Source organism: Callospermophilus lateralis, chromosome 13, assembly GCF_048772815.1.
Source record: "Callospermophilus lateralis isolate mCalLat2 chromosome 13, mCalLat2.hap1, whole genome shotgun sequence".
In the NCBI taxonomy this organism is placed as follows: domain Eukaryota; kingdom Metazoa; phylum Chordata; class Mammalia; order Rodentia; family Sciuridae; genus Callospermophilus; species Callospermophilus lateralis.
In genome coordinates, this window is record NC_135317.1 from 104,822,297 (window position 1) to 104,838,424 (window position 16,128).

Sequence of the window (16,128 nt, forward strand, 5' to 3'; positions counted from 1 at the left end):
AGACTGGAGAGACCCCGCACCTGTACTGACACATCCTGAACTTTTTATCTGGTGCCGATTTCCTAAAGAACACCGTTCCAGCTGTTTATGTGGCATTTACATGTAATCAGAGAGCTGCGTGTAATCAGAGGTGGTTCCACACCCATGGCGGGATGTGTGCACATTCTGTGCAGCCACCCGGCCATTATTGTGTCCTGTACTTGAGCATCACAGACTTTGACACAGGGGAGGTCACTAGAACCGGTGCCACCGAGACTGAGGAGGGACTGGGTTTCCAGGGAGTCAGACGCAGACAAGCACCGGCTTTCCAGGCTTCTTTAATCGGGATTAAGAAGGGGCAGTGACAGCTTCCACTCCTCCAGAGCAGCACCTACGATGGGCTCAGGGGGTTCAGAGGGAAGGGAAATCTGACTCGTCCTCCGCGGCCTGCTCCAAGATGGCCTCGCACCTGTAGCTCTGGATCAGAATCTCCTCCTCCTCTTCCTCCTGCTCTTCCACGAAGCCCTCCTTATTGCCTTTCGTGGGATCTACAGGGGTGTGGGTGTAGTCCTTGGGCCAGTTGTAAAGAGGCTTCGATTTTCTGGTGTAGATGAACTTAAACCATCTTCGGAAGGTTTGTTTGATAGTTGAGGAGGTCATCGTGTGGGCTATTTCCCTAAAAATATCACGGGTTTTTTTTGCTAACTCCCGAATCACCGGGTCTTCATCCCGGACTGTTTTTTCAATAACTGCAACAGTAAAAGGGCACTTGGTTTGAAGCAGCTCTCTCTCAGAGGCCAAGAAGCTCCAGCCCTCAGCAACCCCGCTGCCCTCCACAGTCTCCTTCCTGCCCGCTCCCTCTTCTCACTCTCCCTCATCTTGAGGGAGATGAATAGCATCTCATTAAAAGAAAAACGGAAATATTCACTAAATGTCTATTGAGCTTCTATTATGTGCTTGGTAGCATCAACATAGATTCATGAAGCTCATGTACACACATTGTATTGATCATAATCATGAAAAGTGTTTGCTATTCAGCTACATGATTAGACCCTAGGAGCTGCTTAAAAGTTAAGGTTACCATAAAATGAAATAATGTACACATTTTAACAAGATGAGATGGGCACATGTTCCTTGGCATGGGAGGTGTTTGACACATGAGTAGGTGAAAAAAGTTATGATAATTGTAAACACTAAATATGCAATGGCATGTATGTTTTAAAAAATATTTGGGATAACACGTATAGCAAAATGCTAATGGGGTCCTCTGCGACAGCAGGAAGTGGGGAATGATGATTTCATTTCTTAATAAAAGAAGCAGAATAAGGAGGGACCTTTAGAAAAGAAAGGATGGGAAGAAGGAGCAGGAGGAGAGAGAGGAAAGAGGTGGTAAGAGAGACCAAGGGAGAATCCTGGTGCCGCTGAATGAACGAGAGCGCCCCCTAGTGAGCCAGCGGGGTGAGAGGAGGTGACAGCATAAATTCATGGGGAGTGAGAAATGTGGGACCCGCTGGGGCATGCTGACAGTGGAGGACGTGATGGGGCACCTCTGTACCTGCAGCTCAACTTCGTAGGTGAGCCTAAAAATGCTCTGAAACATAAAGCCTCCTTTTTTTTATTTGTAAAGGAAGGAATGAAGGCAGCTCCCTATTTTCTAACTCACCTGCTAGTAATTAATTCTGACCTAAAGAGGCAACAGAGGCTAAGAGGGGGAGAGGCTAAGACCCAGACATCGTGGGAGAACAACAGGACCCTGCTAGAATTCCCTCCTCTGCCAGTGGGACGGATGTTACCGTCAACTAAAGTGGGAATGCTGGGAGGGAAGAGGCTTTGCTGGTGGTTGTCGCTGCTGCTGCTGAGGGCCCAGAAGCTGGGACAGCGCTGCGCTCAGGAGGGGCTGGAGAGGCACTTGCTGGTTGGAGGAGTGAGGGAGTCCCCAACACTGCAGTTCCCAAGGGCTCCAGGGGGAGTGGTCAGGTTGCAGGTTGCACCCTCACGTAGAACTCATGTGACCAGAGTCACAAGTGGAGAGTTTATTTGGACCTATGCATAGATGTGTCCTCATGACCTCAGTACTTACCCTCCAGCATGACTTCGATTTCGTCTTTGAGTAGTAAATACGCACCCAACTTTGCCAAGTACCCTAGCACAGAGTGGATTAAAGTTACACCAAAATACATCACGAAAGCGCATTCCCTGCTGTTACCTGGCTACAAGCTTTGCTTTCCTTAACGCAAAGTATCTACAGATGATCTTCCAATCATCTATTAGTGCTTTCAAATGGTTATTATTTAACTATTTATTACAAACTATTTATTGAAACACATGCCTGTGTTGACCCAAGTTTAAACCCAAGTTTTCAATTCTGTGAATTTTTTAATGAAATGGACACAGATGTGTTAATTTAAATCAGAATCTAGCACTTCCTATATAATTTGTTATCGTTAAAAAATTAATAAGTATCATCAGAAATCATTCACCTATTATTACTTTTTTTTTTTTTTTTTAAGAATAGAGCTTGAAAAACACAACTATTTATCTCAGTCACCCTGAGTGGGGTCTTTGTGGCTCGGTGTCAGGTTCACAGGTGTTCCACAAGCGGGATGACGAGACACCGGGGTTAATGAGTGACTCTGCAGCTAACTCATCTTCCCAAGTCTAGGTCACCAGTGTCCCACAGGTCACCACAGTCCCCGAGGCGTTCCTCAAGCCCCTTGCAGTTTCTTCCTGCACCTTCCAGAGCACGCTCTCGGGGTCCGCCTTCTTGCTGCACTTGAGCTTGGGATTCCCACGGTCTTTGATGCAGCCATGGTCCGTCCATTCCCATGGGTACACGCAGAGCTCAGTTTTCTTGAAACACACTGTGCACCCCGGCTCCGGGTTACACATCATCTCCACCTGCGTTTGCCTTATGACAGCCGAGTACCTCCGACGGAGATCCGGTGGCACTCAAAGCCTAAAATACTTACTATCGGGTTTTCAAAAAAGTTTACTGAACCCTGCTAGATGATGTTCTATCTTTCTATTTCTATTTATTTTTAGTAGCTCTGGGGATTGAACCCGGGGGCACTTTATCATGCCCAGCCCTTTTTATTTTGAGACAGGATCTCGCTAAGTTGCGAGGCTGGCCTCCAACTTGACGTCCTCCGCCTCGGCCTCCTGAGTTGCTGGGGTTGACAGGCGTGCTCCACTGTGTGTTTTATCTTATGAATGCAGCCATCTTTTTTTTTTTTTTTTTCTGCCAATGGTGGACATTTGTGCTGTTTCCAGTTTGGGGCTACAGTGAGTAACGGTGTTATGGACATTCTCGTGCATGAATTCGAATTGCTGCTTGGTCATGGAGATACTAATGTTCAGCTTTAATAATTACTGCCAAACAGTCTTCCAAAGTGCTTGTACCGAATCTCACTCCCCGCCAAAGCCCGGAGACATTCCCTGCCTCACTGCCTTGTGTCCAGAGGCCTCGATGTCCAGGAGAATGAGTCCTTCAGCTTTGGCTCCCCTCAGGTCTCAGACCTTTCACTTTTCATATAAAGTTTAGATCAGCCCTCCAGCTCCACCCACACCTCCGAACCCCAGGTAAGGATCTGCTCAGGACCAGGTTGAGGGCTGGGGGAGACTGTGACGCATGTCTTCCTTCAATCCACCAACAGGAGAGAGCGCTTCACCTGGGATTTTTTTGTTGTTGTTGTTTGTTTTTAACTTCTTGTGGTTTTCTGCTTTCCTGTATCAGTGTTGCACATCTTTTCTTAGTCTTAATATATTTCATATTTTTGGAGTTATATTTGATAATTCAAAATTTTAATTTTTCAATTTGTTTGTGTACCGATATCCAATTGATCTTCGTGTATTGGTGCTGTATCTAGAAACTTTGATAAATTCGTTTAATGAGTATTTTTTAAGAATTCTCTCCAATGTTCTAAACATGCCAACATTTTTGTGGAAATGTTGAAAGTTTTATTTTCTTTTATTCAAACTTAGATATTTTATTTCAGCTTTGGATCATTCACGGCCTTATCTCTTCAGGTGGTTTCTTCTGCCTCGCTCTCTCCCTCCTCCTCCTGTAACATGAACGTCGAAGCTTTCTCTATGTCTCATAGTATCTCATGCTCTTTCCACATTTTCCATTTTTATTTCTCTAAGCGTTGCTCTTGGGGCTGAATCCTTTGCTGTGACATATTTAATTCTCTCATTCTCCTTTACTTTCTTTCTAATTTGCTGCTGAATGCCACCCATTGAGTCCTGCATTCCATCTCATTATTTAATCATTCAAATATATTAGTCATGTGTATTTTAAACTATAATATCTTCAACAGCTACGCATCCTGGATTCCACTTCTGTGGTTTTTTTTCCTTCCGATTGAAAGCATTTCTATGAGACTGGCTAATTTTGGTTAAATATAAGCTATTGTATGAAGATGTGGATTTTCTGTATTTCAAATAGCCCTCCTTAGAGAAAGTAGCAATTTACAGTGTCACTAGTGTGATTGCTCTGTTCTTGCCACCTGGCCAAAATGTATAGTATAAAACTTTTTTTCTTTCCTTCAGGATTGGGGATTGAACCCAGGGGCACTCCACCACTGAGCTACATCTTCAGCTCTTTTTACTTTTTATTTGGAGACAGAATCTCACTAAGTTGCTGAGGCTGGCTTCCAACTTGTGATCCTCCTGCCTCAGCCTCCCTAGTAGCTGAAATTACAGATGTTACCAGAGTATTCAGCTAGTAAAAAACTTTTGATTTTCATTAACCTCATGGTCGGAACCATTTCACCATTCAATTTGCTTTACTGTATGTGTAAAACTGTGAAAGGTCATATATAAGTGCCAAATATATGTATTTTTCATATATTCTTTGCCAATTTTTCTACTGAATTGGTTGTGTAATGGATTTGTAAGAATTCCTTTGATAATGAGCATTCACCCTTTATCTATGATAAGTATAAATATTTTACCTCAATTTGGCTTTTAACTTGGTTTCTACTGGTTTTGCCTCACCAAGATTGTCATATAGTTAACAATCTTCTGTTATGGCTGCTAGGTTTAGACTTTTACTTAGAAAACTCTTCCTTCTTCCACGACTTTAAGGCAGATATTCCGAATTGTTTTAATCTTGTTTTATTTATAATTATGAGTTGATTTTTTTTTAGCATTTGACCCTTTGATCATATGGAATTTATTTAATGTAAAAAGTTAAAAATGAATAAAATAATTCAAAAAATTCCCAGTGGCTTACCAGGTGTCCCACATCATCTAAGAAGCCCACCATTCACTTTCTAAAATGCTGCATGCATTGGGCTGTCTGCACAGCGTCCTGTTGCTTTCATCTGTCTGATCATTGCCTGCGGTTTGGTGGGGCCAGTTCCCCCTCCTCATTCTTTCATGCCTACTTTTCCACTTAGTTTGAGAATCAGCATGCTAGTTTAAACAAGAGAAATTCTATTGGTGCTTTAATTAGCATGGTTCCATGTATAAATTTAGGAAAGAATTCATACATTTTTTTGGGGGGTGGTACCAGGGATTAACCGAAGGGCCACTTGACCCCTGAGCCACACCCCCAGCCCTATTTTGTATTTTATTTAGAGACAAGGTCTCACTGAGTTGCTTAGCGCCTCGCTTTTGCTGAGGCTGGCTTTGAACTCGGGATCCTCCTGCCTCAGCCTCCTGAGCTGCTGAGATTACAGGCCTGCTCCACCACGCCTGGCTTCATCCATTTTTTTGTTTTGGTTTTGTCTTTCCGAGACATGATTTATACCCTTCTCTTTATTCAAGCTTTGTGTCCTTCAGTAATGTCTGCAAGTTTTCTTCACAGGTGTACTACACACATTCCAAAGTTCAGGTTTAGATGTCCCCCCTCCCCTCTGTCCATCCTTCCTTCCGTCTTTCCTCTTCCCATCTCTCTTCCTCTCTCATCTTCTTCTCTCCATCCCTTCAGAAGCCCTCCCTCCCTCAAGCTGACCACCCCTGGGGCTTCCGCTGTCCCCTCTGGAGTCTGGCTGGACTCCATCCACCTGCCTCTACTTTCCTCAGCAAAGCTCTTCCTCGTTGTTGTAGTTGGTGGCTGCAGATGTCCAAGGCTTGCTGACGATGGCGTTGGTTGGTGCAGGTTTTAATACTGTTCTTTGGACAGTGACTTTCAGGCAGTGAAAGGAAGGATGAGCTGTGATGGGTCTCTGTCTTAAAATTTGAAGTCGCCCTGTTGAATGCATTCAGTGCAAACATTTGACCAGACAGACGCTAACTGCATTACAAAGGCACCTCTGCTCTCAGCTCATGTATTAGCCTCTGTTCATCACAGATGGCACCGTCACAGGTGGATGTGTGACTTAATGCAGACTTACACTGCTAGACTCCTCTGTACCTTGAAAGACAAGAAAAAGAATCAAATTTATTTACCTACTAAAATAACCGATCCTCTCCTCAGGTATGGCCGGGAGCTCCCCAGGAACCCTAAGGTATCAGATATTAAATCTGTAATGTAGCTCTCGTGAGAAGCAACCTAAGAATAAAAAGGGAAAGAACCATCTCTCAATTGATGAAAAGACATTTTTCTCCCTTCAGAGAGGCTTCAAGACAGAGGACACCGACTGCTCCCACTCTATCAGCACCAGCGAAGCCTGGGGCTTCCTCTGTGTGACACACTCTCTGGAAGGTGTTGAGCAGTTCACAGTGTGATGCGGGAACCCACCTGTGCTGAGCTCTCTGCCACCCCACGGGTCTCCACTGCCCACTCGGTTTTCAGAGGACCAGGCCACGAGGGATGGCAAAGGAACTCCAAGAAGAAGAGGAAGCGGAGAATTCTAGTTTTCGGCCATCCCGAGCCTGGCCACAATCACACTTACTTGTTATGTTTTCTTCACATTCTTCCCTCAGGATCGCCCCCTGCCCTCCCCCATTTCGTCACTTTGTGCGGTCCTTCCCTTCTGTCTGTGGGTCTGAACGGTGGAAAAGGGAAGGGCTACTTACAAGTTGGTTACAGATGTTGAGCACCACCAGCTCAAAGTTGTAATTTTCATCTTTGAGAAAAACTGGTGTGGGCCACCTCAGTTGTGAGGCACAGATTCTTAATGTGTATTTACATGCCTGTGAGATACAAAAAGGTCCCTAAAGATCTCTTCTTTTGTGGTTGCATAAAACATTGTGATTTTCTGCAAAATTAAGGGGGAAAAAAGTCTTACTTTTGAGACTCTTATCTCCTTGTCCTCCAAAAACAGGATCAGGGGCACCAAGGCTCCAAGGGCCAAAGGGTTGAGCATCCAGGTGTACTGACTCATATCCTTCAGCAACTCACCAAAGTGTCGGATGGCCATGCTCCGAATACCCCCATTGCTCTGCAAGGTGCATGCGGGAAAGAGAAAGGGCCTCATCTGAGCACACTGGTACCACTGCTGTCTTCAATCAGCACGATCTACTTATCTATCTATTTTATATGCCTATATTCGTATATTCAAATGTATGAAATTATTATTTATTTTTAGGAAAGATCTTGTCTACAAAGCTCTTCTTTTGGTTTTAACGTAAGATTTACTTACCCATTATTGACCATAGCCAAGATGTAGAATTGACCTAATGCCCACTAATGGAAGAATGGATAAAGGCCACACGTGTGAGTGTGCACCTCCCCTCTGCCCCACAAGTACTCTTAGTCATAATAAAGAAGAAAATCATTGCAAAAATACAACTGACCCCAGAGGACACTATATGGCGTGAACTCGGCTAGGCACAGCAGAGACAGACAATCCCTGCCTGCTGTCCTCACACACACACCCTGAGGGAGTCAAACTCATCACACAGAGTGGAACAGTGGTCACCAGGAGCTGGAGGCGACTGGGGTGGAGGAATGCAAGACGTGTTCATTAGAGGGTCTGAAGCTTCAGTTAGACGGATGAATAAATTTTGGAGTGTTAATAATGTATAGCACGTTGACTATGGTCAACCATAATGCATTTTGTACTTGAAACTTGCAAAGAGATTAGATCTTAAAATGTTCTCACCATAAAAAAAAAATGATGTGAAAAGATGGATTATATTGGTTAGCTTGATTTAATCATTTAACAGTGTGTGCATATATCAAAATGTCATATTGGACAAAAATAATGTATGTAATTTTCATTTGTCAGTTATGCTTTAACTGGGGAAAATATTGAAACTGGTTAAAAAAAAAACATGAAAAGTTTTACTTACCAGAATTCAGATGGTGTTAAAAAAAGTCTTGTGTAAAAAGTGAATTTCTTAAATTTAGGAAGACATGTAGTATTTAATCGTGTCCTCAAAATATAAACTGGAATAGTCTGTATAAATGGGGATCATTTACCCAGGCTGTGTCCAAGGCTGGAGGACTTTGCGGAATTGTGAATCAATAGCGATGGGAGTGCCTCACCTACGGGCATACAGCTGACCAAGTAGGAGCTGACTGCATTATGAAGACTCTAGAAGAGAAAAATCTCTGCCAGAGTCAGAAACTATTTAAAAAAATAAAATCTTCTCTTCTAGTATTGAGGAATTATCATCTTCTAGTATGGACACCACTAAGTTACCGTCTTCTTTCACCCATGGTCAGAGACTGTTCTTTGATTCTCCTTCCTTAGGGACAAACTTTTCTAGATTATCACAGTGTAGTTAAAAAATAATTAAATAAAAGAGTCCCACAAATACTCATGCCTGGAGAAGAAAAGCTGGCTCTAAGGGGAAGGCTGCCGCCTGCTGGTGAGGCCAGGCTATGACAGGCTGCTCCACTGGGGCTTCCGCTGAACCCCACAACCTCCGGCTCCTCTACTCACTTCTCCACCTAACTCACGTGATCCATCAGAGGACAGTAGCTGGAAGCGATTTTGGTGCACAGTGAGGAGTAGATCACCCTGTCCAGTTTGCATAGAAGTTTCCGGAGGGTGAGCAAGGCCCGGATGACAACGGTGTGTTCCTTGGAATGGAAGGCTTCCAGGATGGATGTCAGTAGGCTGCAGACATTTTCTATCTGCATGTGAAAGGAGGAAGATGGTGGGATTTGGGAACTGGAGGAGATTAGAGCTAGTGTTTGGTTTGCACGTCTCAGTCTGGCCTGCTGGCCCTAGCTCGAAAGAGTCACTTGTCAAGTTGCCAAAAATTTTGTGGCCTATTATTTTTAAAACATCATTATTAAAAGTCGGGGCTGGGGTGGTGGCTCATGGTGGAGCACTTGCCTAGCATGTGCGAGGCACTGAGTTCAATCCTCAGCACCACATATACATAAATAAAAAATAAAGGTCATGGACAACTAAAAATATTTTTTAAAAAGTCATTATTAAAAGTTAAATTGTATTAGTCTAGCATTAAATAAAACCAAAGGTAATACTACGAAGTGATGGATTCCCGGTTATTTTGGTGACAGTTGACTATTTTCTACACCCCTGAGTGGTGGAGGCCACTATCCAGCTGGAACACTGGGCTTGGTCAACAGCAGGGAAACCTGAGCCCAGATCACTGCAGTACTTCCATTTCACTCTTCTCGCTATTCTGGACACAGAGCCCCCATTTCGTCAATGACATTGGCCAGAGCTCTGGACCAAGCAATGAAGGACTTGATGCTTCCTAAAAGAAGGTTCGCTGCCGATAAATCTGATCACTTGCGTGATTTATTTAAAGCGAACAGATCATGGCTCATGCCGTTCTAAATGCAAAAGCGGTGTTTACGGACAGGCCTTGAGCTTTTGGAGACTATGCTGAATAGGTAATGGAGTCATCACTGTTAGTTATATTATTAATTATTACTTATTATTAGGCTCATTCTTAAATCAACAATGAGTCACGCAGCATCTGCAGTCTCCGCGTGGTACAAGACCCGTTGGAGTTTGGAATTGCAGAACCCGGAGGCAGGCTTAGGTTCCAGGGACTGGAGGGCTTTCGTCTGATTCAGGGGGAACCAGGCCAGACGGTGACTCTCAACTTTAACCTGTGTTAGGATCAACCGAAGATTCTTTTAACACACAGACTGAAGGTCCTCAACCCAGAATTCCTGATTCCACAGGGTGGGGTGGGTCCCCAGGATCTGGGGCCCGTGACATGAGGCAGTGCTCGTGGGGGGTTTGGCTCTGAGACGGGATGAGGCCATTCAGTGAGGTCCACCTTGAGCTGACGGTTGGGAAAGGAGAAAAATGTGCCTGGGGCAGGCGGCAGAGAGGGTGAGGCGTGGAAGGAGAAGCCGAGTGCTCCCCAGCTGGGACTGGGTGAGTGCACCGTGGGCGCCGGAGGGAAACTTGCTGAGGAGTCTGTGGTGTAGACTGGAAGAGGGGTGTTCCTGGAGGCCACGGGTGATGAATTCCGAGGACAATGAATGATTTTATGGAAAACTTATAAATAAGGTGTTAAAGCCCCTAAGTTGGCTTATATTCTCCTCTTTTAACTCAGTATTCTTATTGAAAAAAAAAATACTGTGTGTGCTGTGGTTTACAGAAACTGAAACAATATCGATGTTTTATCATAAAGATCTCGAGCAGCATCGGAATACCCAATTGCGATTTTGGCGGTGCGGGGGACACAAACCCCCCAGGTACCTCATTGATGACGGGGGCCATGTTGGCGACCTTCTGGAGACTCAACTTGCTGACCACAGGGTTGGAGTCGTTGATCCAGTTTTTGTAGAGGACCATAAATTCTTCTGGGAATGGGTCCTTGAAGAAGTTATTCAGAAGCTGAAAGAAAAGAGTTAATAAGTTAATGATGAGTCCGGTCAGCTGTGGTATGATTTCTGCCTGGCGTCAAATCAAGACATTTTCAGCAAACCAGAACCAAACGCCAAGAGCTTGTGTGTATTCCCCTACACGTTTGGGTGCTCACAGAAGAGGGGACGGGGACAGCGACTAGAGTAACTCACAGATGCTTTGCTTTGTTTTCATGGCTTCTCTTCGTCATTGGAAACTGAATGACCCATTTAAGACTCACCCACAGGGTGGAGTTTTTTTGACCCGGGCTGTTGCCAACAGCTGATGCCTGTAAACGGCCTGGTGAGCAAAAGAGTCCCGGCCCACGACCCTGTGAGTTATGGATGAGCCGAGAGGCTGGTGCCCTGCAAGACAATACTAGACACTGTTCCAAAGAAGGAGCCAAGTTGTGAGCTGAGGCCAGGACTAGGAAGGAGAGCTGGCAGATGCTGCGAGAACATTCACCGGGTACTGGATTTCGAATATGATGAAAATTTGATTTAGAATGAAGAGTGATATTTAGATTTAGACGTGAAGGCCGAGTTGGCATTAGCTGGATAAAGTGTTTGAAGAAGACACTTCCAGGGATGGTGATCAGTACTAAGGCCCTGAGGTTGATGAGGCAGGGTGTGACTGAGCACCTTTTAAATGAGCAGCCATAGGGTAGGGGGCAGGGAGGACAGGAGGCAGGAGGGACCTGGGGGCCAAGTTGAGGAGGTTTAGTTTGTAACAGCCAGTTTTCCCCAAAGACGTGATTATCATAAGCCATCTTGCACCTAAAACAGCCACTCAAATATGTGTATTTTTAAAAATCTCTTAAGATATGCAATGACAGCTTTAAAAACACACAATTTTCATGGAAGAATTTCAAACATTGCTCAGATAGGTAAAGTGTACAGGAAAAACAGGAGAAAACTGGAAGGAAATGGTACAGCAAGAGCAGGTGAGAGGGAGGGGGCAGGCTTTCCTTCCACAATCTTCCAGAAAGCTTTCCTCCAAATTACACACCTCATCAGAAGTGTCCACCACTTCCCTAGAGCAAGACGTTTATTTAGCGTCCATGGCATGGAACTGAAAGCCTAGGAGCCCCTGGAATTGCCAGACACCCCTCCTCCACTTAGTGGGTCAACATCCTAAACCACAGCAGTCGGACAGACATATAATAAGGACGACACAAAACAGTGAAAAATAATAACTATATGATGTTGACAGTTGGAAACAGACGTGTCACTTAAGTTTAAAGAAATGCTAAAATCAACGGGGCGGCCTCCCTCATCCAGGTGTGGCTCCCCTCCCTGGGCCCTGCTCAGCCCACTCCCCGCCGTTCTCCTACGTCTTGGTGGGAGTGGGCAGGGGTGGAGGGGAGAGGCTGCGGGCAGCTTGGTGGGGACCAGGGGAGGTACCAGACGCCACTCAAGCTCTCCTAGAAACTCACTTCAGTGAAGAATATTATTGTGACGATATTGTCTTCAGACCTTCTAGGACCTTCCACGGAGATCTTGTAGAAATAATGTAAAGTCTCTGGAAACTGTGGGAAGTTGAACTCACTGAGGGTTCTGTAAAGGAGGAGAAGCCCCAGATGAGCAGAGACGGAGGGCACACGTCGGCCAATCCTGATATTGAGGAGAGACGATTCTGCCCTCAGCCTTGCAGCTCGCAGGCGGGAAGGACAAGACACTGCCCACCGTTCCCTAATCCAGGGGAGGCCGCAGCCCCCCCACGGGTTCTACAGACTGCAGAGCCAGGGACCCTGGACCTGCTGCCGTTTCTTCCTGACATGGCTCCTCTATCCCGTCTCCCACATCCTTGGCCACCCAACAGGAGGAGCTATTTCTGTGCAAGATCCAGTCCTTGTCCAAAGGGAGAAGAAATAGGCCTCTAAAGCTCAATCCAAGACAGCCACCCAGGTCACCTACGGGGTTTCGAATCAAGCTCTTCCTTTTAATTCTGTGAGGAAGGAGAGAGTCGGGGCCCATCTTGGGCTGCTCAGGAGAAGAGGCGGCGAGCTCTGGCGCACTAAGCCATCCTCCAGACACTTGGATACTGGCTGGGCTCACAGTGGTCCCGACACATGGGCCTGGATCAGCTTGGTAGACGCAGGATCAGGAAGGGGCCGTGACAGAGTTTCCATGTTAGGACTCCACACTGGCTTCCTTAAACTTTAAGGTGCATTCAAACCAGCCGGGGAACTTGCTCATACAAGAGTCTGAATTTTAACTCCCAGTTAAAATGCTGTTGCTGCTGGTCTGTACCAAGCTTGGAGTCAGAGGATCTAAGATACTAAGGACAGGGTGACTTAATTAGGGACCACTTGTAGAGATGCTACACTCTTACACAGGAAGTGCAAACAAGTGGCCATTTTTAAAGGCACCCGTGAACCACATAGGCTGTCCTCTCTGGGTTGGGCACAACTTCAAATGGTCTGTCACGTTGACAAGGCACCGTAGCTTAATTCTTGATCAGAAAAGCTGATCCCTGTAATCCTAAGCATGCTGTTCACGGAAGACTAACTAGAAAACAACCTTTCCAGTACACGAAAACTGAAAGTTCCGTTCTATCACATTTTCCCAAACTTATCTGGCTCATTGGACACAGGTCTTTACTGGAGCTCTTTAAAGCACATCTAGAAAGATCTGGTGCCTGAAGAGCAGGAATTGGCTAACATCCGAAGGGAAAAACCAGACTTACCTTTGGTCCTCTGAAAGGTACCTGCAAGAGAAACCTGTTCTGTGGAAAGAGGATAATTGGGTATCATCAGGTAAAAGAGAAGGATAGGGAAAATATCCCCCCAAAACTCCTCAAAATAGTTGAAGAAAAAGAATCCAGAGCCAATCCAGATCATTTGGAGAGATTTAGACGTTGAAGGAGATGCCAACTGTGTTCTCTGTGACCTACGTGAAGGAAGGTGGAGAAGGTGGCCCAGAGACCAAGCCTCCTACACGGCGCCCCCTTTCTTACTTGGCAATGAGGTGAACCCCGAGTTGGTGATACAGTGCTTGGGAAAACTGGTTCCAGCAGTTCTTTTTCTTCAGAGCAGCATCCACCTCTTGTAATCCGGAAGAGTTCAGCAGAGCTCTCAGGGCGTCCCGGGCATAGCTAGTAAAGGACAGCGAACTTCACATAACCAAGTATGCATGACCTGGCCCCGCACCCCATCTTAGGCAGGACAGGGTTTGGAGAAAGGGGATGATTCAGAGGCAGGAGGTCACCCCACACGGTCATCTCAGCAGTATAAGGGGTGGAGGTTAAACCCTAGCCGCAAGATCCTGGGCTACCCACAGAACCTCTTGCTAGTTTATGGGCTTATTTGTAAGAGATGCTGGACAATGTGACACCTTGCTGAAGGTGTCCCTTTCCTTGGTGGATGCCGTAAGTAGATAGGCTAGGTTTCCATCTGCTGGGGTGGTTCTCCTAAAGAGCAGGGAGTGGGACATCCATCAAGGACCGGCTCCTGTTTCAGGGTGCCCCCTGGTTTAGATGTCCACACCAGACAAGGCAAACCGCTGACAGCTGGGCTGGGACGCAGTGCTGCCCCCTCCTCCCTCACCCCACCCCCACAGAGCAACGGGAGTGGACAGTGTCCCGGGGCCTGGTGGGCGCTACATGCACACACTGGGGGGGGTCCTGCCTAGGTCCTCTGGTGGCGCTTCTCTGAAGGTACTGCGCCCTTCAGAGGAGAGGACAGGGCAGTCGGTGAATGCACCGGCAGGAGGCAGGAGCCCCCGGGGCCCCAGGGCTGGACGCTCATCTCATTTAATGCTCTCACAGCGGCCTGTCCTGGGGCATCACTCTCAGCTGGCTGCTGTAGAAGAGCTGCAGCATGAGGGCCAACAGGAGGTGCGGGAAGAACTGGGCCACGGCCTTCTTGTAAGAGCCCACGGGCAGAAACGTGCACAGGGCCTGCGACGCCTGTCGGGAGGGAGAGGCCAGTGAGTCTTGGCCGGGAGAAGGGCAGAACTCTGCAACCTCCCGCCCCAGGGAGGCAGCCGCTGCCTGCCGTCCCCCCAGCAACAGCAGAGCCAGGAGCGCCAGAGCACCGGTCACTGGCTGCCAAACCAGCACGGAGCAAGCTGGCTTCCAGGAGGGTCCACGTCCCGAGGTCCTTCATCAGTGGCCGTGAAGAAGAGTCCTACCAATAACCCAGGCCCCCTGTGCTTGAGCAATCCAGAGAAGTGGCATAGGTAAAAGGTGGGCCAGCTGGTGCCCGGGTCTTTTGGTGTGCTGACCCCTGGGAAGCCAGCACAGCAGATCTTCATGTCCCAGCACCTCGCCATGTTCCTCTGTTATATTTCTGTAAAACCTGAATTTATTCCCCCAAAGAGTGATTTGGGTCGTTGGGGGTGCGTGCACTGGACGCAGGTGCAATTAGCCCTTCCCATGTCTAGATGACCATGTGATTTAGCTGGAGGCTGCCCCTCTGCCACCTACACCTGCGCCCTTGCTCAGTTCAGCCAGGTTCCTGGGCCTCCCGGCGTTCTGAACACAGGTGAGCGCCAGTCACCACAGGACATTTGCTCTTCTGTTCCTCCTGGACACATGCCAAGACCACCCTCACCAGACTCAGGTGTCTGACTAGATGTCACCTCAGCAGAGAGGCCTGCCCTGACCCACTGACCTAACCCGTGCCTTCCCACCCACACCAATGTAAGTTTCTTTTGACACGTGTCACACTTATTTGTCCCTCGCCTCCGTTCTCAGCAGAATGCCAGCTCCCAGGTCTGACAGGGTGTTGGAGAGTGGGTGCCCGAGGGGGGACTGGGTGCAGGAAGAGTGACTGAGCCCGTGCAGGCTGGGATCTCCCCGCCAGGGACACAAGGTTGGGAGGAGGCACGCGTGTCCTTTACCGCCACAGGCATCATGTTGGTGGCGTCCAGGGAGAAGCGCCTCTTTTCCTCCATGTCCTCCTCCGTCTCTCCGGGCTTTCCTTTCAGGATCAGAAGGATAGTCTTCAGCACAAGAGGGGCCACACTCCCCTCGGAACCCGCCGCTTGCCACATCAGTATCAGAGTGCTGTGGACACAGAGGGCGCGGCCTTAGGGGAAGCCCGTGTGGCAGAGGCGGGAATCGGGAAGCCGGCCTGGGACCAGCCCCAGGTGGACTGGCATCCCGTTCCAGTGACCCCACGTGTGGTTATCCTCAAAAACAGAGGAAGAAGTGAAATAAGATCTTAAAAAACAAAAACAGTCTGCATGTCTGTGTGTTCATTTCTTACTGCTATTTAAATGTCCGCCAAGTTCATGTCAAGAACCCCCCGTTCTCTGCACCCCAAACTCTGCTCCTCTAGCTCATGATCTCGTTAGTCCTGGAAGAGTGGCACATTTGAAGACTGGCATGGGGATACAAATGCAAATCAAAATGTAGACGATTCTTCAAAACCCTAAATAAAATGACTAACTAAGCAAATAAAAATAAAAACCTGAGCTCATTTGGCCAAATGTCCCATATTTTAATGGTGACACAGATGCGACTAGAGCCC

At 47.1% G+C, this 16,128-nt stretch overlaps 1 protein-coding gene across 1 annotated transcript in view; it reads right to left on the minus strand.

The window, feature by feature from the left end:
- Positions 1 to 390: 390 nt before the first annotated feature.
- Positions 391 to 16,128, minus strand: part of Mroh9 (maestro heat like repeat family member 9) — a 138,502-nt gene continuing 122,764 nt past the window's right edge. Inside the window, exons 12-22 of the mRNA XM_077105069.1 lie at positions 15,497 to 15,662; positions 14,419 to 14,561; positions 13,611 to 13,748; positions 12,088 to 12,208; positions 10,506 to 10,643; positions 8,774 to 8,950; positions 7,155 to 7,307; positions 6,943 to 7,059; positions 6,373 to 6,475; positions 2,060 to 2,122; positions 391 to 728 (exon numbers count right to left, since the gene is read on the minus strand). Coding sequence (XP_076961184.1) covers positions 391 to 728; positions 2,060 to 2,122; positions 6,373 to 6,475; positions 6,943 to 7,059; positions 7,155 to 7,307; positions 8,774 to 8,950; positions 10,506 to 10,643; positions 12,088 to 12,208; positions 13,611 to 13,748; positions 14,419 to 14,561; positions 15,497 to 15,662 — 1,657 coding nt within the window. The remainder of the gene's footprint in view (positions 729 to 2,059; positions 2,123 to 6,372; positions 6,476 to 6,942; positions 7,060 to 7,154; positions 7,308 to 8,773; positions 8,951 to 10,505; positions 10,644 to 12,087; positions 12,209 to 13,610; positions 13,749 to 14,418; positions 14,562 to 15,496; positions 15,663 to 16,128) is intronic.